The 26,013-nt window shown below is 45.5% G+C and overlaps 1 protein-coding gene across 3 annotated transcripts in view; it reads right to left on the bottom strand.

Annotated features, from left to right (window-relative positions):
- Nucleotides 1-26,013, bottom strand: part of LOC109875676 (neuroligin-3) — a 29,343-nt gene extending 3,330 nt beyond the window's left edge. Inside the window, exons 1-6 of one of the 3 annotated variants that reach the window (XM_031808423.1) lie at nucleotides 25,778-25,979; nucleotides 21,740-22,422; nucleotides 20,324-20,374; nucleotides 18,034-18,183; nucleotides 17,016-17,201; nucleotides 194-983 (exon numbers count right to left, since the gene is read on the bottom strand). In XM_031808423.1, coding sequence (XP_031664283.1) covers nucleotides 194-983; nucleotides 17,016-17,201; nucleotides 18,034-18,183; nucleotides 20,324-20,374; nucleotides 21,740-22,253 — 1,691 coding nt within the window. In that variant the 5' untranslated portion in view covers nucleotides 22,254-22,422; nucleotides 25,778-25,979. Of the gene's footprint in view, nucleotides 1-193; nucleotides 984-17,015; nucleotides 17,202-18,033; nucleotides 18,184-20,323; nucleotides 20,375-20,896; nucleotides 21,040-21,739; nucleotides 22,423-25,777 lie in introns of those variants that run through there. The other 2 variants (XM_020468093.2, XM_031808422.1) reach the window with 2 other exon arrangements.

Here is a 26,013-nt window from a genome sequence, read left to right as displayed (position 1 = left end):
GGGGTGCCGTACTGACCTGTCAGACCAGGTCTCGGGGCGCTGTACTGACCTGTGAGTCTGACCAGATCTCGGGGTGCTGTACTGACCTGTGAGTCTGACCAGGCCTCGGGGTGCTGCACTGACCTGTGAGTCTGACCAGGCCTCGAGGTGCTGTACTGACCTGTCTGACCAGGTCTCGGGGTGCTGTACTCACCCACTCTTGGCAAAGTTGGTCCAGTAAGTCATCACCACAGCGCTGAGCATGATGTCGTTCCTGGAGAAGTTGCAGGGGAACAGGTCAGTGGCTCCCACCATGGGGATGCCAAACACATAGGGCACCTCGTCCCCGTGGGCTGAGTCCGACCACACAGGCTTCATCAGGCTCTGGCAGTGGTGGTAGAAGGCGTAGAAGTATGTGGGCGAGCCGTAGCGGGCGTGCAGGTCAGCCGTCACCACCGAGGGCTCCACCCACTGATGGTCAGTGAACAGGGCGACTAATGTCTTCCTCCTGGTGTCTGGGTTGTCCCTGTCAGCCCAGTCCGTGTACATGAACTTGATGGTCTCCCTCAGAGTGTCCTTCCCCTCCGGGTAGCCATACAGGCTGTCCACGAAGTCCGACACGGCGAAGTCAAAGTCGCTGCCGGACACGCCATCCTCCAGGTCCACCACATTCTCCACGAAACGCAGTCCCTCCCCCTGGTTAACGCCCAGCATGATGTCATAGTTGAGGAACTCGCCCTGCTCCATCAGGATCTCGGGGTCGTCAGGGATGACGTCACCGTCAATGACGGGGCCGAAGGCTACGTGGTAGCGGGCTGGCTGGATATCCTGCTCCACCAGCTCTCTGGCACTCTTCTTCTGCAGGCAGGACACCATGTCCAGGGTGTCCAGCACGTTGCAGCCCACCCTCTCAGCCAGCATGCGGGTGTACTTGACAGGCTGGTAGTTGACGGCCCAGCTGGACAGGGCTGAGCCACTCTGGATGATGGCTCTGTGAAACAGGCCTGGGGAGATCATGGCACAGACAGACAAACACAGATCAGATGAGTGCTGTCTGGTCAACAACCATCTGATACAGAACATTTGTAGGCCTGCAGTTTAACATATTGTTAGCTTCATAGGATCTCTCTAGGATCTGATGATGTCGGTTTTTAACAGTTTTTTGTGCTTACTGCACAGTTTTATCTGCGATGGTGAGAGACAAACCACTTCAACATCCCTTTTTAAAATCATAAAAATGTAATTTAGGTCTGTTCAATCTGTGCATCTCAGTTAATTGTCATTTTCCTTAAAATGTCAGATAAGTCCTTAAATAATATAAATGGAAAGGATGGAACTCTGAAAATCGTATTTATTCTAATTGATACAGTGTATAATTCACAATTAAAAATAATGCTTAGTAAGTGGTGGATATGTAACATTGGCTACGCTAAAAAGGGATTTGAATTAATTAAACTCACTCAACACAAAGGGATCATATTTGCATATAAATTTGAGGAAACTCATCTGTGAGAGCACTGCTTTTGGGAAAGAGGAAAATTCAATGACTCCACACAGTAGCCTTGTTGAAAATCTCTCTCTCTATGTTCAAAAATCAATACTACATCAGGGAGGATAGCAACTGATAATGTAATGAACTTCCAATAACGTAATAAACATTCTGAACACATAACGTAAAAATGTTTTTACTGATGTGTTGATTATTACGTTATAGAGTGGGTAAAAAGATAACATTAACATGCAGTGTTAGCTGTGCCACTAAATCACATTTTTATTCTTCACATACACATGCTTAGCAGATGTTAATGCGAGTGTAGCGAAATGCTAGAAATCCTGGTTTGAGTCCAGGCTCTGTCGCAACCGGCCGCGACCGGGAGACCCATGGGGCGGCGCACAATAGGCCCAGCGTCGTCTGGGTTAAGGGAGGGTTTGGCAGGCAGGGATGTTCTTGTCCCATCGCGCTCTAGCGACTCCTGTGGTGGGCCGGGCACAATGCATGGTGACACGGTCACCAGGTGTTTCCGCCTACACATTGGTGTGGCTGGCCTCCGGGTTAAGCCACCATTGTGTCATGAAGCAGTGCGGCTTGGCTGGGTTGTGTTTCGGAGGACGCTTATCTCTCAACCGTCGCCTATCCCGAGTCCGTACGGGAGTTGCAGCGATGAGACAAGAATAACTACCAATTGGAACCATGAAAATGGGGAGAAAAGGGGTTAAAGTAATATTCCCTTTTTTCCAGTAACAGCTGACTGCACACTGTCATGGAAAATTAGACATACTATGCTGTTTTTAACCAGGCCTCTCCTCCTGGTTACACTAGTTACTATATCCCCCGCGCATCCCGCAAAGGCGGAGGTGTTGCTAACATTTACGATAGCAAATGTATTTTTATTACTGCGTTTTCGTCTTTTGAGCTTCTAGTCATGAAATCTATGCAGCCTACTCAATCACTTTTTATAGCTACTGTTTACAGGCCTCCTGGGCCGTATACAGCGTTCCTCACTGAGTTCCTTTGGGACTTTGTAGTCATAGCAGATCATATTCAAATTTTTGGTGACTTTAATATTCACATGGAAAGTCCACAGACCCACTCCAAAAGGCTTTCTGAGCCATCATCGACTTGAGAAGTGGGTTTTGTCCAACATGTCTCCGGACCTACTCACTGCCATACTCTGGACCTAGTTTTGTCCCGTGGAATAAATATTGTGGATCTTAATGTTTTTCCTCATAATCCTGGACAATCGGACCACCATTTTATTACATTTGCAATTGCAACAAATAATCTGCTCAGACCCCAACCAAGGATCACCAAAAGCTATGCTATAAATGCTCAGACAACCCAAAGATTCCTAGATGCCCTTCCAGACTCCTTCCACCTACCCAAGGATGTCAGAGTACAAAATTGGTTAACCACCTAACTGAGGAACTAAACGTAACCTTGCGTAATACCCTAGATGCAGTCGCACTCTTAAAAACAAAAAACATTTGTCATAAGAAACTAGCTCCCTAGGGCCTCCCGGGTGGCGCAGTGGTCTTAGGCACTGCATCGCTGAGACCCTGGGTTCAAGCCCAGGCTCTGTCGCAGCCAGCCACGACCGGGAGGTCCATGGGGCGACACACAATTGGCATAGCGTCATCCGGGTTAGGGAGGGTTTGGCCAGTAGGGATATCCTTGTCTCATCTCATTGTGCACTAGCGACTCATGGCAGACCGGGCGCATTGCACGCTGACCAGGTCGCTAGGTGCATCTTTGAACATCTTGGCCATGTACTGTTATAATCTCAACCCGGCACAGCCAGCAGAGGACTGGCCACCCCTCAGAGCCTTTTTTCCCCTCTCTAGGTTTCTTCCTAGGTTCCTGCCTTACTAAGGAGTTTTTCCTAGCCACCCTGCTTCTACATCTGCATTGCTTGCTGTTTGGGGTTTTAGCCTGGGTTTCTGTATAGCACTTTGTGACATCGGCTGATGTAAAAAGGGCTTTATAAATACATTTGATTGATTGATTTTTACTTAGAGAATTGGCCATTGTTATATGCTAGTGTTTTATTGGGGTGATGCAGGCTTGTTGTCTTGTGTAACTTAGTTATAAGTCTGGGCGAACAGATAAGAGCCGGATGCGACTGCAGTATGTGACATCCCGTTTGTACTATCTGCAGGAACTCCCATGTGTGGAAAGTTGCAGGAAGGAACAGGCAATGTCAGCTATCTTAATCTACAAAGACAAGCTAAATGCCTTTTATTCACTATGTTCCCCACCCTTGTTTGCACACATATGCTAACTGCCACATAGAGGTTGGACTCTATAAAAGCTGAGCCAACTCTGTTAATTGGGCCTCAATTCTACACTGTTGAATTGAATCTTCAACACTGAAGTGCATAGTTAACTGCTCCATATTTGCAAATCTTAAAAGTTTTTGTTTGAAGATTCTGCAGTCTCTCTTCCCTTCGAACAGATCAAATCCTCTACAACACCAAACCACATTCCTGAATCCTATCACTAAACCTGACTTTAGCAGTAATATCAAGACTTTCAATCTACATTTTGACCACCAATACACACCCACAACCCCAGTCAGTCAGTGAATCAATGAGTCTCTCTACATAAATATAAGAGAGCGAGAGAGAGCGATTTTCATGGATTTTTGTTGTTGCAAAGTACTTCTAAAAACTCAACTGATATGCATAGTTTTTAATAGATATAACCCTGCAAACAAAAATGAGTCGTTAGGATGTCCCTGGAACGTCACAAAATGGTCGTCTAAAAGTGGTAAGGACTTTGTGTCATGGTCCCGGGAACGTCTACCCAGGACTCGCACAATCAAGTTTCAATACACATCACCCCTTGTTACTGTTGCCAAGGCCCTGATTGGTAAACCACTGATACGTTCACAGCTTTGTCTTTTGGCAATGTTAGTGACACCCACGCAGGTCAGTAGGTTTTCACTTACTTTAAAAGGTTATAGATCCGTCATTCTCATTGAAAGCAAGTCTAAAAAGTGGTAGATATGTTCTATGTGCTCTATTTATATGCTTCCTGTTGAGGTTTGTTTGTGCATATTTTACTTTCGGTTTTGTACACGAGCGTCAAACAGCTGAAAATACAACATTTTTGGTTAAGGAAAACATTTCACAGTGGTTAAGATGACATCCTGCCGACAGAAACAAACAGCTCTTTGGTATGAAGAAGGGCAGGGGGTGTATGCCTTATGATTAACGACTCATGGTGTAATCACAACAACATAGGTTATATCCTTCCTGTTTGGCCCTGTCCGGGGGTGTCCTCGGATGGGGCCACAGTGTCTCCTGACCCCTCCTGTCTCAGCCTCCAGTATTTATGCTGCAGTAGTTTATGTGTCGGGGGGCTGGGGTCAGTTTGTTATATCTGGAGTACTTCTCCTGTCCTATTCGGTGTCCTGTGTAAATCTAAGTGTGCGTTCTCTAATTCTCTCCTTCTCTCTTTCTTTCTCTCTCTCTCGGAGGACCTGAGCCCTAGGACCATGCCCCAGGACTACCTGACATGATGACTCCTTGCTGTCCCCAGTCCACCTGGCCGTGCTGCTGCTCCAGTTTCAACTGACCTGAGCCCTAGGACCATGCCCCAGGACTACCTGACATGATGACTCCTTGCTGTCCCCAGTCCACCTGACCGTGCTGCTGCTCCAGTTTCAACTGTTCTGCCTTATTATTATTCGACCATGCTGGTCATTTATGAACATTTGAACATCTTGGCCATGTTCTGTTATAATCTCCACCCGGCACAGCCAGAAGAGGACTGGCCACCCCACATAGCCTGGTTCCTCTCTAGGTTTCTTCCTAGGTTTTGGCCTTTCTAGGGAGTTTTTCCTAGCCACCGTGCTTCTACACCTGCATTGCTTGCTGTTTGGGGTTTTAGGCTGGGTTTCTGTACAGCACTTTGAGATATCAGCTGATGTACGAAGGGCTATATAAATACATTTGATTTGATTTGATTTGACATACAGGAACTCCAGTAATTTTGTTCACATGACCTAGAATTCCTTACAATGAAATCCCGACCGCATTATCTTCCAAGAGAATTCTTTTCGATTAGTCACAGCCGTGTATTTCCCCCCCAAGCAGATACCTCGTCGGCCCTGAAAGAACTTCACTGGACTCTATGTAAACTGGAAACCCTACATCCGGAGGCTGCATTTATTGTAGCTAGGGATTTTAACAAAGCTATCCTAAAATCAATACTCCCTCAATTCTATCAGCATATCAAATGCACGATACGACTGGCAGAATTCTGGATCATTGCTACTCTAACTTCCGTGATGCATACAAAGCCCCTCCCGCGCCCTGTCTTTGGCAAATCTGACCATGAATCCATTTTGTTGCTCCCAGCCTATAGACAGAAACTAAAACAGGAAACGCCCATGCTCAAGTCAATACAACGCTGATCTGACCAATCGGATTACACGCTTCAAGATTGCTACGATCACGGACTGGGGTATGTTCCGGATAGCCTCAGACAACAACATTGATGTATACGCTGACTCTGGGAGCAAGTTTTTTAGCAAGTGCATTGGAGATGTTGTACCCGCTGTGACTATTAAAAACTTCCCTAACCAGAAACCGTTGATTAAATGCCAGCATTCTCGCAAAACTGAAAGCGTGAACCACCGTTTTAATCATGGCAAGGCGACCAGAAACATTACCGAATCCAAACAGTGCAGTTATTCCCTCCGCAAACAAGCAAAGCGTCACTATGGAGACAAAGTATAGTTGCAGATTACAAAAAGAAAACCAGCCATGTCTTGGACATCGACGTCTTGCTCCCAGACAAATTAAAACAACTTCTTTCCTCACTTTGAGGACAATACAGTGCCACTGACACGGCCCGCTACCAAAGCCTGTGGAATCTCCTTCTCCGTGGCCAACGTAGGTAAAAAATTTAAGCGCGTTAACCCTCTCAAGGCTGCCGGCACAGACGGCATCCCTAGCCACGTTCTCAGAGCATGCGCAGACCAGCTCGCTGGTGTGTTTACAGACACATTCAACCAATCCCTATCCCAGTCTCTTGTCCCCACATGCTTCAAGATGGCCACCATTATTCCTGTTTCCAAGAAAGCTAAGGTAACTGAACTAAATTACTATCGTACCATTGCACGCACTTCTGTCACCATCATTGGTCTAGGGTACCCTACCTGATACCCTAGACCAACTCCAATTTGCTTACCGCCCCAATAGGTCCACTGACGATGCAATCGCCATCACACTGCACATTGTCCTATCCCATCTGGTCAAGCGTAATACCTATGTAAGAATGCTGTTCATTGACTACAGCTCGGTATTCAACACCATAGTACCCTCCAAACTCGTAATTTAGCTTGAGATCCTGGGTCTCGACCCCGCCCTGTGCAACATGGCCCTGGACTTTGATGGGCCACCTCCAGGTGGTGAAGGTAGGAAACAACATCTCCACCCCGCTGATCCTCAACACTGGGGCCCCACAAGGGTGCGTTCTCAGCATTCTCCTGTACTCCCTGTTCACCCATGACTGCGTGGCCATGCACGCTTCCAACTCAATCATCAAGTTTGCAGACGACACTACAGTGGTAGGCCTGATTACCAACAATGATGAGACAGTCTACAGGGAGGAGGTGAGGGCCCTCGGAGTGTGGTGTCAGGAAAATAACCTCTCACTCAACGTCAACAAAACAAAGGAGATGATCGTGGACTACAGGAAACAGCAGAGGGAGAACCCTTTTCACTTGAGGTGGGTGTTCCCATTCCTGACCAGCAAGACAAAGCTGGGCAAACATCATAATTATATCATCCCTCAACATTGTATAGAACCAAATATAAAACTTTTCATAACGTGAGAGGGCGCTGTGAGAGTTATTTAAGATACTCTTTAAGGAGGTAGGGTTTCAGATGACTCCGCTGTCCTGACTTTAGGGTGAAGCTTGTTCAACCATTGGTGACGCAAGCTTAGATTGGAAGCCAGTGGCATGTGCAGAGGAGAGGGGTGACATGGGAGAACATAAGAAGTTTGAACACCATAGAGTTGTCAACCGTGATGGAGAGGTCTTGGAGCTGGGGACAACAGTAGTGAGAACACGTGGTGCAGACACAGATCCTCTCCACACTACCTGGTAGGAGCGACCTGCCACTGCCCTTCAGTCCCTTAAAGGATTCACTGTGATTATACTGTGTGATTCCAAGATGGCGTAGCAGTGCAGATGTGGTTTGTCGTTTCTCCCGTGTACATTTGGAATGTTTCATTTTTTGTGTGTATATATTTCAATTTATTTTCAATCTCTGGAACGAATGACTGGAACGAATTGCGCAGATTTTATTTTTTTAATAATAATCATAAAAATCGCTGAAGCCGGAGACTTATATTTCCCTCACTAACTTTAAAGATCAGCTATCTGAGCAGCTAACCGATCGCTGCAGCTGTACATAGCCCATCTGTCAATAGCCCATCCAATTTACCTACCTCATCCCCATATTGTTTTTATTTACTTTTCTGCTCCTTTGCACACCAGTATTTCTACTTGCCCATCATCATCTGCACATTCATCACTCCAGTGTTAATTTGCTAAATTGTAATTACTGCGCCACTATGGCCTTTTTATTGCCTTACCTCCTCATGCCATTTGCACACACTGTATATAGACATTTTTTTCTCTATTGTGTTATTGACTGTACGCTTGTTTATTCCATGTGTAACTTGGCCAGGTCGCAGTTGTAAATGAAAACTTGTTCTCAACTAGCCTACCTGGTTAAATAAAGGTGAAATAAAAAAAATTAAAATAGGATGTAATTCAGAGTGTACAGAGCCTGAGATGTCCAACACTGAGAGGCTGGAGAGGAGGATCTGATGGTTCACGGTGTTGAGGGTAGTGGATAGATCTAGGAGGATGAGAACAGAGGAGAGAGTGTCAGCTTTAGCAGAGTGGAGAGCCTCTTTTACACAGAGGAGAGCGGTTTGAGCTGTGTGAGCCTTGACTGGTTAGGGTCAAGAAGATAGTTCTGAGGGAGATAATGAGAGAGATAATGAGAGAATTGGTTAGAGACAGCACACTCAAGTGTTTTGGAAAGAAAAAAAGAAGGGATGGTGGTCTGTAGTTGACATCAGAGGGGTCGAGTGTTGGTTTCTTGAGGAGGGGAGAACTCTGGCCATCTTTTAGTCAGAGAGGATGCAGCCAGTGGTCAGGGATGAGATGAGGGAAGTGAGGAATGGAGGTCTCCAAAGATGGTCTGGAGAAGGGGGGGGGGGGGGGGGGGGTCAAGGTAGTAGGTTGTTGGGCAGCCGGACATCACTAGTCGCAGAATTTCATCTGGAGAGACAGGGGAGAGGTCAAGGTGTAGGGTAGTTCTGTATGAGTGGGAACAGTGAATGAGGAGCGGATGTTGTCAACTTTATTTTCAAAGTGGTTGACAGTCGTCCGAAGAGAGGGAGGAGGAAAAGGTGGTTGATTAAGGAGGGAGGACAAAGCAAAGAAGAGTTTCCCAGGGTTGGAGGAAGAAGCTTGAAATGTAGTGATAGAAAACTGCTTTAGCAGTAGATACAGAGGAATAGAAGGTAGAGAGGTTGAAGGATGATAGGTCCTCCTGAAGTTTAGTTTTCCTCCATTTCCGTTCAGAATATGCTTAGGTTATTACGAGTGTACTGATATAAGTCGAACATCCCAGCAACTTTGAGAAAAAACACTTTATATCGTATTTGTCCCTGTTGGAATTCAAGACGAGCTATGCATATTCATGAAGTCGATGAATTTGAAATACTATCAAATTCAGGCGGTTGATGCAACACCCCTCATCTTTATAGCCGAGTTGTTGTCACGCCTTGGTCTTAGTATTTTGTGTTTTCTTTAGTTGTTTGTTCAGGCCAGGGTGTGACATGGGGTTATTGTATTGTCTTATTGTTGTTTTTGTAGGCATTGGGATTGTGGTTGATTAGGGGTGTGTCTAGTATAGGCTTGGCTGCCTGAGGCGGTTCTCAATCTGAGTCAGGTGATTCTCGTTGTCTCGGATTGGGAACCGTATTTAGGTAGCCTGAGTTTCACTTTGTATTTTGTGGGTGATTGTTCCTGTCTCTGTGTAGTTTCACCAGATAGGCTGTAATTAGGTTTCACGTTCCGTTTGTTGTTTTGTATTTATCAGTTATTTCATGTATTGTTCCGTTTTTCTTCATTAAAGATCATGATTAACCACCACGCTGCATTTCGGTCCGACTCTCTTTCTACAAACGAAGAACGCCGTTACAGAATCACCCACCACACACGGACCGAGTGGCGTGGTTACAGGCAGCGACAACAGGAGCGAAAGGAGGTACTTACGAGACGCTGTTATGAGGACGTTATGGACAGCAGAAGCATGGAGTATACGCCGTGGGATGAACTGGACAGGTGGGCGGCTGACCCAGAGAGAGTGCCTGAGCCCGCCTGGGATTCGCTAGAGCAGTGCGAAGAGGGCTATAGGCGAATGGAGTTGGAGAAACAGACACGGCGGCGCAGAGCGAAACCCGAAAGTCACCCCAAGAAATGTATTGGGGGGGGGGGCTCAGAGGGAGAGTGGCTGAGTCAGGAGATAGACCTGCGCCAACTCTCCCTGTTTATCGTGAGGAGCCAAGGAGGAGACCAGAACCAGAGCCGGTGTTGGAGTTGAGCGAAACAGAGACTGTGAAGGTGTTAATGGGGAAATTGGAGGAGAGAGAAATGAGGGAGTTGCTGTGTTGGTGCTTTTTGCATGGAATTCGCCTGACGGAACGCGTCGGGGATTTGATGGCACCTGGGTTAGCGCTCCATACTCGTCCTGAGGTGCGTGTTAGTCGGCTGGTGAAGTTGGTGCCAGCCTCATGCACCAGGCCTCCTGTGCACATCCCTAGCCTTGCACGTCCTGTGCCAACACTGCTCTCAAGATCTCCAGTACGCCTTCACGGTCTAGCCCATCCTGTGCCACCTCCACACTCCAGTCCTCCGGTAGCAGCTCCCCGCACCAGGCTTCCTGTGCGTGTCCTCGATCCAGTACCACCAGTTCCAGCACCACGCACCAGGCCTTCAGTGCGCCTCGCCTGTTTAGCGCAGCCAGAGCTTTTCTCCTCTCCTGCGCTGCCGGAGCCTCCCGCCTGTTCAGCGCAGCCAGAGCTTTTCTCCTCTCCTGCGATGCCGGAGCCTCCCGCCTGTTCAGCGCAGCCAGCGCTTTCCTCCTCTCCTGCGCTGCTGGAGTCTCCCGCCTGTTTAGCGCAGCCAGAGCTTTTCTCCTCTCCAGCGCTGCCGGAGTCTCCCGCCTGTTCAGCGCAGCCAGCGCTTTCCTCCTCTCCTGCGCTGCTGGAGTCTCCCGCCTGTTTAGCGCAGCCAGAGCTTTTCTCCTCTCCAGCGCTGCCGGAGTCTCCCGCCTGTTCAGCGCAGCCAGAGCTGCCAGCCTGCATGGAGAAGCCAGAGCTGCCAGCCTGCATGGAGCAGCCAGAGCTGTCAGTCTGCATGGAGCAGCCAGAGCGGTCAGTCTGCATGGAGCAGCCAGAGATGTCAGTCTGCATGGAGCAGCCAGAGATGTCAGTCTGCATGGAGCAGCCAGAGCTGTCAGTCTGCATGGAGCAGCCAGAGCTGCCAGTCTACATGGTGCAGCCAGAGCTGCCAGTCTGCATGAAGCAGCCAGAGCTGTCAGTCTGCATGGAGCAGCCAGAGCTGTCAGTCTACATGAAGCAGCCAGAGCTGTCAGTCTGCATGGAGCAGCCAGAGCTGTCAGTCTGCATGGAGCAGCCAGAGCTGTCAGTCTGCATGGAGCAGCCAGAGCTGCCAGTCTACATGGTGCAGCCAGAGCTGCCAGTCTACAAGGAGCTGCCAGTCTGCAAGGAGCTGCCAGTCTGCAAGGAGCTGCCAGTCTGCAAGGAGCTGTCAGTCTGCAAGAAGCCGCCAGTCTGCCCAGCGCCGCCAGTGCCGCCAGTCTGCCCAGCGCCGCCAGTGCCGCCAGTCTGCCCAGCGTCGCCAGTGCCGCCAGTCTGCCCAGCATCGCCAGTCTGCCCAGTGTCGCCAGTCTGCCCAGCGCCGCCAGTCTGTCAGGATCAGTTAGATCCACCAGTCAGCCAGGATCCACCAGTCAGCCAGGATCCGCCAGAAGTGCCAGTCGGCCAGGATCTGCCAGTAGTGCCAGTCGGACAGGATCTGCCAGTCGGCCAGGATCCGCCAGTCAGCCAGGATTCGCCAGTCTGCCAGGATCCACCAGTCAGCCAGGATCCACCAGTCTTCCAGGATCCAACAGAAGTGCCAGTCAGCCAGGATCCGCCAGAAGTGCCAGTCGGCCAGGATCTGCCAGTCGGCCAGGATCCGCCAGTCAGCCAGGATCCGCCAGTCAGCCAGGATCTGCCAGTCAGCCAGGATCCACCAGTCAGCCAGAATCTGCCAGTCAACCTGAATCTTCCAGATCAGCCTGTCAGCCAGTCTCTTCCAGATCTGCCAGTCAACCAGAATCTTCCAGATCTGCTAGTCAACCAGAATCTTCCAGATCTGCTAGTCAACCAGAATCTTCCAGATCTGCTAGTCAACCAGAATCTTCCAGATCTGCTAGTCAACCAGAATCTTCCAGATCTGCTAGTCAACCTGAATCCGCCAGCCAGCCAGGATCTACCGGAGCCTACTACCTACCTGAGATTCATCTCAGTACTGGGCTTCCTCTCAGTACTGGGCTTCCTCTCAGTACTGGGCTGCCCCTCAGTTCCGGGCTGCCCCTCAGTTCCGGGCTGCCCCTCAGTTCCGGGCTGCCCCTCAGTTCCGGGCTGCCCCTCAGTTCCGGGCAGCACCTCAGTTCCGGGCAGCACCACAGTTCCGGGCTGCACCTCAGTTCCGGGCTGCCCCTCAGTCCCGAGCTGCCCCTCAGTCCCGAGCTGCCCCTCAGTCCCGAGCTGCCCCTCAGTCCCGAGCTGCCCCTCAGTCCCGAGCTGCCCCTCAGTCCCGAGCTGCCCCTCAGTCCCGAGATGCCCCTCAGTCCCGAGCTGCCCCTCAGTCCCGAGCTGCCCCTCAGTCCCGAGCTGTCCCTCAGTCCCGAGCTGTCCATCAGTCACGAGCTGCTCCTCAGTTCTGTGGGGTTCTGGGTGAGGACTATTAGGCCATGGTCGGCGGCGAGGGTGGATTATCCCAGGACGCGAAGGGGAGGAACTAGGACATTAATGAAGTGGGGTCCACGTCCCGAGCCGGAGCCGGAGCCGCCACCATGGACAGACGCCCACCCGGACCCTCCCTATGGTTTTGAGGTGCGTCCGGGAGTCCGCACCTTAGGGGGGGGGGGTTCTGTCACGCCTTGGTCTTAGTATTTTGTGTTTTCTTTAGTTGTTTGTTCAGGCCAGGGTGTGACATGGGGTTATTGTATTGTCTTATTGGGGTTTTTGTAGGCATTGGGATTGTGGTTGATTAGGAGTGTGTCTAGTATAGGCTTGGCTGCCTGAGGCGGTTCTCAATCTGAGTCAGGTGATTCTCGTTGTCTCGGATTGGGAACCGTATTTAGGTAGCCTGAGTTTCACTTTGTATTTTGTGGGTGATTGTTCCTGTCTCTGTGTAGTTTCACCAGATAGGCTGTAATTAGGTTTCACGTTCCGTTTGTTGTTTTGTATTTATCAGTTATTTCATGTATCGTTCTGTTTTTCTTCATTAAAGATCATGATTAACCACCACGCTGCATTTCGGTCCGACTCTCTTTCTACAAACGAAGAACGCCGTTACAGTTGTGCCCATTGTTCACATGTGCATCTGCCCTCTCACTGACTAGAATGGTCCCACCTGATCTCGCCTGCCTTCCACCTTTGAGGACACATATTCCATTGTTAGAGCGGTCACTTGACCATCATGTCAATATAGTGGATCATCTATGACCATACCCCTCTGACGGTTATTGGGGTGGTTTTGGTGGGGATACGTCAGGTGGAGCTACGCGCTGCCTGACCACCAGGGTTGGGGTAAACTCTAAGGCAAAGTGGCCTAATCAATCCTGGAATAAGGAGGCATGAAACTCCATATTCATATTTTTGTGATCATTCGAAGTTGGTTAGTCACACGACTGCAAGGTGTGTCTTCAAATTGAAGAGTGTTTTTTAAAAACTTTCTCTGAAGACACTGTATGTTTGCAAGGTCAGAATGGATGTGCAATAGTAGTGGTATACTAGTAGCAGTGCAAACCCCTGAGCATTGAGTTGATGTGTAGCATCAGGCTACCAGGCCATACAGCACATCCACTCTGGAGATATGTCTGGAAAACAAAGGACAAACCCCACTGCTCTTCAGTCCCTTAAAGGATTCACTGTGATTATACTGTATGATTCACTTCACTGACCCTCCTGTTTTTGACTTTGTTATGAACCCACCAAACCAAATATGGCCTGTTGTGAAACCAGCTCATTTTACAAAGCCAGGCAGTGGAAAAACATTTCAATTTATGCTTTTTTGTATGTCTAAAAATGGTACATTCTCCAAGTGATTTGTATTATTTTATATTGGCAACGGTCATCATCGGTCTTGATTAATGCTTGAAAAAATGCATGATATAAAGACTGAGTGGGCATTCTGTCTGTATACCACAGTATGACGCTGGCTCACACAAATCTCAGTGAGGGGCCTAAGCTGGCTGTGCTGCCGTTAGAGCTGTGTGGCCTGATGTAATAAAGGGCTGATTGATTAGAGGAGAGGAGGTGGTGTGTGTGTGTGTGTGTGTGTGTGTGTGTGTGTGTGTGTGTGTGTGTGTGTGTGTGTGTGTGTGTGTGTGTGTGTGTGTGTGTGTGTGTGTGAGATGTAAAGGCACAGATGCCACTGTTTTTGTTTTAGATTGAGTGTCATTAATTCATTCACAACCCTCCTTCCGTATACTCCGGTGAGGATAAGAAAAGATATCAGCAAATCGCTCTAAAACGCTGGGGGTAAATTAGTGAGTGTAAAACAAAGTGAGGTTTAAAGACCATGGTATTGACTAATAGATACTGAACAGTATGTGCTGTGCACACATCTCTTGATGTATAGATGTAAATAAATAAAGTTAAATTGATAGATAGTTAGACTCCATCCATGCATTACCTTGAATTTATAGGCGTTTCTGTTAAACAGGTTCATGCTATAAGAGGGAAAGCTTTTAGTCTGATTAGATTGACGAGAGGGGAACAATAGCCATCACTTAACTCCACAACTACCCCCACCACCCTAGCCACATATCCAAACACTTCACTTCCTCTGAAGGACTCAATTGGACCCATTTGGAGTTGCACTTGATATAGTAGATGATAGATTGTGATAAAACCTCAATTCATACAGATTTAGTTGAGGATAGGGGTTGTATACAGTTAGATCTAAAGCACTAAATAATACAGAAATATCATATTTCATTTTAGCATAAAAGCAAACAAGGTCAAGAGAAAAGCTGATGATACAGTAGATCTGTGAATAATGCCACTTCCCTGAAGCAAGACGAGAGAGCACAACACATTCATGTTAATGCTCCACATGAAGCTATATTACGAGATCAAGTGTCATATAAAGTAGTATCTAGTATGTGTCTGTGATAACTACAGGCTAATGAATCACTGGGCCGTGTGTGTGAATTTTGTGACGGAATTACATTGAACAAAAATATAAACGCAACTTGTAAAGTGTTGGTCCCATGTTTCATGAGCTGAAATAAATTATCCCTGAAAAATGTTATGCAATCATTTGTTTACATCCCTGTGATTGAGCATTTCTCCTTTGCCAAGATAATCCACCCACCTGACAGGTGTGGCAGATCAAGAAGCTGATTAAACAGCTTGTGTTGGGGACAATAAAATGCCATTAAAATATGCAGTTTAATCACAAGTGTCTAAAGTTGAGGACACGTGCAATTGGCATGCTGACTGCAGGAATGCCCACCAAAGCCATTTCCAGATAATTTAATGTATATTTCTCTACCATAAGCCGCCTCCAATGTCATTTTAGGGAATTTGGCAGTACGTCCAACTGGCCTCATAACCACAGACCACGTGTAACCTCTTCAGCCCAGGACCTCCACATCCGTCTTCTTCACCTGCCGGATCGTCTGAACCCAGAAACCCGGACAGCTGGCGAATCTGTGGATTTGCAATACTGAATTTCAATACTGAATTTCTGCACAAACTGTCAGAAACCGTCTCAGGAAGGCTCATCTGTGTGCTCATCATCCTCACCATGGTTTTGACATGACTGCAGTTCGGCTTCATAACCAACTTCCGTGGACAAATGCTCCACTTTCATGTCCACTGGCATGCTGGAGAAGTGCGCTCTTCAGGGATGAATCCTGGTTTCAACTGTACTGGGCAGATGGCAGACGGCGTGAATGTCGTTCTGTTTGCAAGCGGTTTTCTGATGTCAACGGTGTGAACAGAGTGCCCCATTGTGACGGTGGGGTTAAGGTATGGGCAGAAATAAGCTACGGACAACGAACACAATTGCATTTTATCGATGGCAATTTAAATGCACAGAGCTACCGTGACCAGATCCTGAGGCCCATTGTTGTGCCAGTTCATCTGCAAAAATGCCATGCAATCTCCATAGACAAACATTGACAGTAGAATGGCCTTACTGGAGGCCTCAGTGACTTTCAATGTGGCACCGTCATAAGATGCCACCTTTCCAACAAGTCAGATCGTCAAATTTCAGCTCTGCTAGAGCTGCCCTAGTCAACTGTATGTGCTGTTATTGTCAAGTGGAAACGTCTAGGAGCAAGAACGGCTCAGCCGCAAAGTGGTAGGCCACACAAGCTCACAGGACGGGACCGTCGAGTGCTGAAGCGTGTAAAGATGGTCTGTCCTCGGTTGCAACACCCCCTACTGAGTTCCAAACTGCCTCTGGAAGCAAAGTTAGCACAAGAACTGTTCGTCCGGAGCTTCATGAAATGGGTTTCCATGGCTGAGCAGCCGCACACAATACAATGACATTCTAGACAATTCTGTGCTTCCAACTTTGTGGCAACAGTTCAGGGAAGGCCCTTTTCTGTTTCAGCATAACAATGCCCACGTGCACAAAGCGAGGTCCATACAGAAATAGTTTGTTGAAATCGGTGTGAAAGAACTTGACTGGCCTGCACAGAGCCTCAACCCCATCGAACACCTTTGGGATGAATTGGAACACTGACTGCGAGCCAGGCCTAATCGCCCAAAATCAGTGCCTGACCTCACTACTGCTCGTGGCTGAATGGAAGCAAGTCCCTGCAGCAATGTTCCAACATCTAGTGGAAAGCCTTCCCAGAAGAGTGGAGGCTGTTATAGCTAGGATTTTGGACTGAGATGTTCGACAAGCAGGTGTCCACATACACTACTTTACCAAAAGTATCTGTGATCAACAGATGTATATCTGCATTCCCAGTCATGTGAAATCCATAGATTAAGGCCTAATTTATTTATTTTAATTGACTGATTTCCTTATATAAACTGTAACTCAGTGAAATCTTTGAAATCGTTGCATGTTGCGTTCATATTTTTGTTCAGTATATATATGAAGGCATCTGCATTGATCATGCGATTCACTGGTGACTGTCCCATCCCTCCTGCCCTGTCTCCCCAGGTTGAATCTTCGGCTTACCCTCAGAGTGGTGGGACAGTGTGAGCAGGCTGACGCAGGAGGCTCCAATCCCAGATCCAAAGACAGTGATGCGACCCGGGTCTCCTCCAAAATAGCCGATGTTCTTGCTGATCCAACGCAGGGCTTGGATCTGGTCCAGGAGTCCATAGTTCCCTTTAGCTGCCTGGTCACCTGTACTGAGGAACCCTGGAATATACAGAAGAAGATATTAGTGTTATTTAGGTGATTTCTTTAACACTTATCTGTGGTTCAGCATATCATACCATCATTCTTCTCCTCTGCCTCCACAAACCTCTTCTGTTCCTGACACCATTGACCCTTCTCATAAGAACACTCTCGCTGCACGGCTCCTTGAGTTGCAACCTGTCCTTTTCTCCACTATGCTGTGTGTATAGAGGCAGTCTACCTTGGGGCAGAGCCAAGAGAGCACCAGTATCAATCACGGAGAGGGGGGCAGGCCCTTTCCGCCCTTCGCACAGAGATAGATGAAGTGTCACTCCTACAAGAAAGACTCTCGACCTTGGCTGTGACTCCTGCATCCCCTCTTATTTAAAATCATATAGGCTGCCAAAAGCGCTCAATCTCTCCGCAGGTTAGATAAATTCACCTAAAAAAAAAAACTGATTGAAGCAGTGTTTTGGAATATTGTAGCTTGTTTACGACAAGTCACAACCATTGGCCCTCTGACGGAGGACATTACATTGTTGCAATTCTAATCTTACTCCCATCAATACAATATCAACATACTAAAAAACACCTTGCCTTCATAACCTGGGATTATACATCAGGAGAAAATGAGTCATATAGCAAGTCATAGAAATGTAACAAATTCAAACTCTGGTGGGAGGGAGATCCATAGAATAACATAGTACAACTCTAACTTAAATAGGATCTCTGTGGGGAGATCAACGTTATGAGAAGAACATTTATCAATCCTATGCCAGTACTGTATGTACTCTTCAAGGCTGAAATGAATGTCCACAAACACCATTCAGAGACAGTAAGAGAATCTCATCACCTAGTACGCCGACCCTGTAGTTGAGAGTGATGACGATGACATTCCCATAGCTGGCCAGCACACTCCCATCAATCATATTCCCTGTCCCCTCCATGTATGATCCTCCATGGATGTAGACCATCACAGGCCTAGCCTCAGTGTCCCGAATGTCTGCAGAGAGAATCAGCCATTTACGTTTTGTACAGTAAAGCTTTAAAGACAAGGTAACGCAATGCAACATCAGAATACTGTAACCCCTCCCAGAAACTAGACTCAGCAACATTTACACCACTAAAGCTGAAGGTAAGCTCAAGGTAATGGCATCGATTTTAGCAGATGTGCTTGGGTGATTAAGGTCGTGGTTGTGACGAACCAATGGAGACAAGAATGCAAAGCAAGGATACTCATCATACAGGCCTAACAGGGAACGTGCAGTAGAAAAAAAAAGAAAAGAAAAAATTGCTATATTATGTCAAGCTCACTCTTTTACCCCCACAAAACTGTGTTCATACTAGAGCCATTTACAACTATTCTATTATTAGCAATACTTTTTACACATGTAGTATCCCTAAAGTGTATCTGGTTCATACTTTATTTGCTCACTGTGTGTTCAACAGAGCATGCTGCTTCAGGCATTGCATGTGTCATATTAGTGGTTCATTTGCAGTACCCAACTTACTTTGCATCGAAAACAACAATTAGATCTAGTTGGTCAGAACAATGCATATGACCTGAATTGTAAGTTCCATGTCAATGTGAGAGGTGTGGGTTGCCATAAAACAACAAATGACACAAATCTCCTACACCACAGTCAATCTCCTGAATAGCACAGTATGTAGTGAATAGTAATAGCCTCATCCACATGAGTCCCTCGTACAGTCTTCCCATGAGACCCACAGAGTATAGTGGAGACTTTGAGTGGAGACTTTGAGATAAGATGCAGTTGGTTATAGACATCACAGTCTGTGATCCCTAGAAGACAAAGCAAAATTGTCACTTTTTCAAACATGAAGAGGTACTGTATGTGTACATTTATTGCACTCACGTTCAATTTATAGTGCTGAAAAAAATATACTCTTTGTTGATTGGCCATGGGAATGCAACCCTGTTCCTGGAGAGCCAGGAGCTTTAACCGACCTGAAAGATCAGGTGTGATGAATTTAGTCAATCATTTAACTGACCAACTGAGCTAATTGATCAGTGGAGTGATTGACTAAATTCAACACACCTGGGCCCAGATTCACAAAACCTTCTTAAGAATACATTTATTTTTAACTGCCATTTTCCCCCTTAACTAAAGACTTGAGAAGAAAGTTAAGCAAAGTTGCTATTCCTCAAAAAGGTTATTGGAAAATGTATTGTGCTATTTCTTATGTTTCTCCTTAAAGCAAAAAGTTAAGAAGAAATTTGATTCTTGAAAATCCAGTTATTGGAAATGTTATTTTTTCCAAGATAGCTAAACCCTTGTCTTAAACTCAGGGCAGTGAGAGAAAAAGCTCATAAAAGCAAATGAACATGTTTAATTCACTCACAAACTTCATCTGAAAGTTTCAGTATTGATTATTTTAAACCTAAGAACATGTTTAAGAACAGTAATCTCATTAAGAAATATGCTAACATGATTGCCATTGCTAGCTAGATAGCTACCTAAAATTACACAGTCACCAGGTGTACGGTGTTTCCTCTGACACATTGGTGCGGCTTGTTTGGCTGGGTTGTGATTCAGAGGACGCACGCCTCTCCCGAGTCCATATGGGAGTTGCAGCGACATGACTAACTACCAATGGGGAGAAATAATATTTACAATTGTTAAAAAATAAAATAAGTGTTTTGTGAATCTGGGCCCTGGTCTTCCAGGCGGTTAAAGCCAAATCCTGCATACCCTGTGGATCTCCAGGAACATGGTTGACTTCCCCTGAGACAAGGAGACAAGAAATAACCCATACAATAACCCATTGTACAAATGGAGTACAGTACATTTGGGATCAATGACAAATTGACCAGGATACCTACATTTACCTTCAGGGGGCTGTTAGAGGGTGAAATCCGTATCAAGTGTCCCCCAAAAAATCCATGACACCAAAAATACTGCAGATATGATATGGATGTCCAGATCAAATCAATTAAGAGTGAAATAGCGAAGGCGCTGAGAAAAACAAGTGACTTGATATTGACTTTGCATGCAAACTGATAAACTAAGGTTGAACTACTTCTGAGGTGTAAAAGGTTTGTCAAGAAATCGAAGATGAAGGTCTGTGGAAATTTCTAAAATCAAAAAGTTGTGTATCAAACTTTGAGCACAAAAAAATACCTTCACTGTCACTGTGAGAGAAATCCGCTCCTTGACTCTTGATTTGGGTCCCTAGGATTCACACGAGGGAGGAAAAAACAAGAAAGAACAAGAGAATTCAAAAATAACACGATTGACCGCCAAGGAAGATAGTGATATCCAATCAGTGTCTCAGAAAATCAGTCCAAAATTGCATTACTGTAAAAAGAACGAAGCATGTCTGTTCTTTAAGCAGAGAGAGGAAATATGATCTAGTCTCCTTTTCCTTGTCTTGTTAAGAAAAAAAACTAGGCTGTTTACATATTGTACCAACAGCAACTTTTTGAGGTCAATATGTTGATTTGTTTTCAAATGAAATAAAAAATCATATTGTATTGAAATAAACATGTCATGGGTGGATGTTATTGTGTGTAATCATCTCACTCTCAGGAAAACACTTCATCTCTGAACACATACACATGCACACACACCTCTGTCCGACATTTATTGGTCTCTACTGGGTTTAACTGTCAAAGACCATGAGGCTGTGATTTTGGCTTTGAGCCAACTCCCAAGTCACTCTGCTCCTTTAAATTCCTTTGTTAGCTTACATACCTTCTTCTCTACATACTTTCTTGTTGGGTTTTCTGGCACATTCCTTGGATATTCTTTTGACTGAAAAATGAATGAGACTACAAAATAACAGAAGCCTCTGAAAAATGTAAGAAACATGCAGGAACCCAACCAACCAGGTCCACTTCTCATCACCTTAGGAACGAAAGGGAGGTAGTGAGATAGGGGGTTAGATATATTCATAAAATAATAAGCATAATGAATTCACATGCACTCGGTCTATAGATTGTGTGAGCCCTAATACTGTCCAAAAAAATGAAGTAACAGAAATGTGTTTATCAATCACAATAGTGTTTACTGGAGATCAGGCAGCTCTGATTTTGTCCAGTTAATATTGATCAACAGATCCATAGCATACAAATATAGAAATGTATTGCACCTCAGATTCTTATACTGTTAAGGCGCTCACATTGTAAACAGACATCTAGTGCACAAGACTAAATATTTAATCAGCCTAACATTTGTCTGAATCTCATTTATCACACCTATTGACCTATTCCCAGTAGTTAGGTTAGGAAATGCTGTAGGCTATATTCTGACTTTAAATGATTAGTTGTCTGACACATTAACAAGTTTTATATCAGTGTGTGAATGCATTTTCCTCTTACAGAACACAAGGAAGGGAGGCAACACGTAAGCAGTGAAGAAGAGTTGATGAGATGACTTTGGATGGGAAAAGAACTTGCACAAATGGCACAAATGGCACAAATGGGATGCACAATGACAACTGCTGCATGCTCAAAACACGATCATCGCAAGGTGACAGCAAGGCCAATACAGTAAACATGGATTGTCCCTTTGGTCCATTTGACCCATTCCACTCACCATCCTCTGTTGGAACATAGATGTTTAAATACAAACAGTCCTCGTTCTGATCCTGAATGTAATTGGCCACTGTGTCCAGGTTATAGGTGAACCATATGGGCATCATGATCTCAGGCACTGTGTTGCGGATGTTCTGAGGGCACACTGGTGTGAAGTGGGTAGCATTCTTGATCCCTGACCAGGAGGAGGGCTGCTCTGGGGGCATGAAGCGGTTCTCCCCAATGGGAGGGGCAGCGTACGGCACCCCAAGGTACTGGTCAATGGGTTTAAGGACCTCACCTGGCACTGCGACCCGGAGGCCCCTCAGCTTCCCAAACTGGGTGTTCACAGTTGGGTTGAAGTCCTGGCTGGTCGCCACTGTGAATTGCCAGTAGGAACATAACATCCACATTAAAAGAACACGGCGGGCGGTGATGGTTGCGGTTCCTCGATGATTTGATAGGTGTGCAGGCAACCGATGGTGCCTGAACTCTGCCAACCACATGGTCTGGGCAAATGAGTGCCTCTGCACCATGCCAATGTACACTCGAGTGTCCTCTCAATCCTTATAACCTACTGTATTCCACTCAACCAGGCATTGCTCAACCTGCCCTGGGCTCCAATTGTTACTAAAAACAAATAAACAAAGGCCAGGTATTCACTCATCTCCAGCTTCAACTCTCATTGATGTTCAGAACCCAGAGCTGCAAACAAGAGAGACAAATGGTCAGGTGAGCAAACATCGAAATCAGCGTTTCAACAAAAAAGTGTGTGTTGCTGACTGCAATGCCGCTGAGTATTTTGATGGTACTATGTTGCCAGATTAATTGAAAACTAGGGCTATTAAATATATAGTGCTAGAGTAGCTCATCATTCGTATGCTTACACAGAAGATTGGCTCCCTGTAGAAAACCCACACAATCATTTCAAAGCAATCTAATCACTTGGGAGAACTCAAGGGACCATTTGAACACACTATGGTGGTGAGTGAGTGGTAGTGTTGTCTGTAATCCAGCAGAATGTGAATGTAAATATATGCAAATGTTAATATCACAAAGAACATACTCATTGCCCTCAATTGTCTTTATATTTCACAACGATTATGCCAGGGATAAGTCTACTCTACAAAGAGACAATATAATTTCCAGCATGTTTGGTGTTAACACATCTTCATGATTCTAGTGTGGGCTGATATTACCATGGGGAGAGGATTTGAACTATCTGAAAAAGCATCTGCATCAATGTAGGTGGAATGCTGTGTATGCTGCAATGCATCTGGAAGAGAGGGCTTTAGTGTACTGCACGTTCACTTTGTCTCATGTAAAAGGACAGTAATGAATCTGAGACAGAAATGTTTTTAAAAAAGCCACTACATTAACAAGGTTTGTTCTGGGTTCTTCAGTATTAAAGCATTAACGACACTGATGTAACCTTTAAGCTGTGATGGAAGTACAGTGCCATACCATCACATTCTTTCTCGTTTGTATAGTTTAGATTAGGGATAGGCAACTGCCGGCACGCAGCCCCCCTTTTGAAAGGCCTCGGATCAATTTTAGGAGCTCAGTCGGGGTCTCAATTTACTGTTAAGAGTTAGAATAGTAGAATACACAAGGTGCAATTTTGAAATTTGGCTGTGCATCAGCAGTTTTTCTCTTCTTATGTCAGTCACTGATAGCTGCCATGGGATAATTGAGTGAATACATTTTTTTAGATAGCTGACTAACCTAGCAATCTAAACTTAGTAATCATGGTCAAATTACCGGCCAGGGGGGCACCCATTGATTTTGTTAGTCAGTCTCACTCAGATATCATTAAAAACTGCAAAGAATTCTCTCTCCACCCAAAATGTGTAGAATTGCAGCAAACTTCCTTTAAAACTAAAACATTTCACCTACGACCCATGGCAAAGTGTGTAGAATTGCACAAAATCAACTCTAACATGTAACAAATTTCTGTCCGCAGGCAAGAGGGGGGCTGCTAAAATGTTTTGCTCGCAATGTGGTGGATGTGGTTAGGCAGACCCAGGGGCAACTGCGGCCCCTCATGATGAGTTCAGCTTTTTTGTGGTCCCCATCAAAGTCTCCCTGGATAAGATCCACAACAGCATGGCAACAACAACCCTTCAGTAACAGCTAATATAATCGTATGAAAATAGTGCAACAACAGTGTTGCAGAGCCACAGGCAGTAGAAACAGAGAGTAATGAGCCTCCTGGGTCATCGGGCTGGGTACTTGCTGGTCAATATGGATGACTCCAAGAACAAGCTTGTTTCCCTAAAATCAATTTCCTTAGCGTGTACTGATAGAGCTGCATATTGAGTCGCCTGAAAGTCAAAACTACTCTTTGCTGGAATGAACAGATATTGATTCTATCAAAAACTGAAATATCTCTGAGTCCTCTAACTCTTTAAAAGTGTAAGAGTTGTGTTGTGAAAACATAACAGCAACAGCTTTAGAAAAGACCAATAGAAAAGGGTAGTACATGTAGGCCCATGTGTGTTCATGTGTCTGAGGTTGGGGGGTAGTCAACATGTCTATTATGCCTCATTATCACCCATATAGGTCATGTTTCTCTTTTTTCTTTTCAACTTGTGCAATGATTGCAATATATTGCACAATGTATTGATATAAAAAAAAAGGCTAAAGGTTGACAAAGTAAGCCTTGTCTACTTATTCTTTGAGCAGGTTAAGTATTTCTTCAGCCATTAATTAGGAAGCCAGTCAAAGCTGAAGAGGTGTATTCCCTCAACACATAGGATTGTGTTTAGACCAGCAGGGGAGATGGAAGAGGCTTTGCGACGAGACAGGAATAGGAATAGATTCCAACTCCACTGTCTGTTGTAAGGCCTATCTGATGCGCCTAGATTGAAAATAAAGACATTATCCCGAGTTCTCATCATCCTTAGATTGAAACCATCACTTCAAAATACTGACATGTCAAAGTCTTTAGTTTAGCACGGCCGCAACATGTCATTTTTCGTGAGCTGTGCGCAATTCTTGAGTCCCAATAAAAAAGGCTATTGATTCACAAAATACAGTGAACTTGGACAATGGTAATTTCCCAGTGCACTTGAATGGTCATGGCAGGCCATCGGTTTTATGCATTCGAATAGTAAAATATGCCCAATGCATACAATTAACCATAAGTTAGCTACACTCACAACAGGTGTGTTAAGGTCACGAATATAGTCTACAAATGTTGCAATTATGGGCCAAAACTGGACAACAAATATATTTATGAATTTGTAAGCATTTTAAACAACAACATGGTTTCGGGCCGTTATTGCGGCTACAGGCCCAATAATGTTATCAGTAGCTCTATAGGCTATGCCAGTCATAAGCACCATTACAACTACAACCCAAATGACAACTTGTTATAACTCTATACGGGGGTCTAATTGGACACACAACATGCTTTGACATCTCTCCTAAATTGGTATGAATAAATCCCAATTGTATCAAGGTAGCAGCAGCCTGTGACCATTGGCAGAATGGTGATGGGTAAAAGATAACGAGAGTACGGCGTGAAGCAGTCTCTCGCTCCTCTGAGGTGCTCTTGCTAAATCCGGCGCCCTTTTGCAAATTATTAATCAGTGGTAATCCTTTCAAATCGTTTAGTCTAACTCGTTTTAATGTAAAAACTAAAGCATGCACAGTTAAATGTCAAAATAATAATAACGTCACTGTACACCACTTTGAAGGTGAGCTGGTGGCATCGATTCACCAGTGATGTAGGTAGGCAACGATGCGTTAAAATTTCAGAGTGAATAAGAGACTGAAAACCAGACGTTAAGACAAAAGACGAAGCCACTTCCATACTCCTACAAATCTCCAAATAAACACCAAGGGTGCGGTAGATTAGCCTAATAAAACGTCGCAACTGTTTAACCTAATTATCACACGCAAAACATCTCATTAACACCCATAATATATTTCAATTCAGTTTAAACGTACTACAATTAAACATCACATTCTGAAAAAAACAGCCCCGATCCTGCTATGTGGTGTACCAAGATCTTGCCAAACCTTCATCTCATGGAAATGGGAATTTTCGACTCACCTGCTCTACCGGAGACTCCTCTTCATCCCCGGCTTGCTCTTCTCTCCATCGTTTTCATGGCACTGCAATGATGATCACAATTATTTTTTATTTTTTAATAAAATCGAATGTAAATATTTTGCTTTCAATTCATATGTTCTATTTAGTATTCTTGATTAAAATTAATATCTTAGCCCTCTCGTTATGTGCGCGCGCAGCTCGTTCACGACGGCAAGGTCAGGAGCCCCCACTGCCTT

Source organism: Oncorhynchus kisutch, linkage group LG28 (genome assembly GCF_002021735.2).
Source record: "Oncorhynchus kisutch isolate 150728-3 linkage group LG28, Okis_V2, whole genome shotgun sequence".
Classification (NCBI taxonomy): Eukaryota; Metazoa; Chordata; class Actinopteri; order Salmoniformes; family Salmonidae; genus Oncorhynchus; species Oncorhynchus kisutch.
This window is presented reverse-complemented; position numbering and strand designations above follow the sequence as displayed.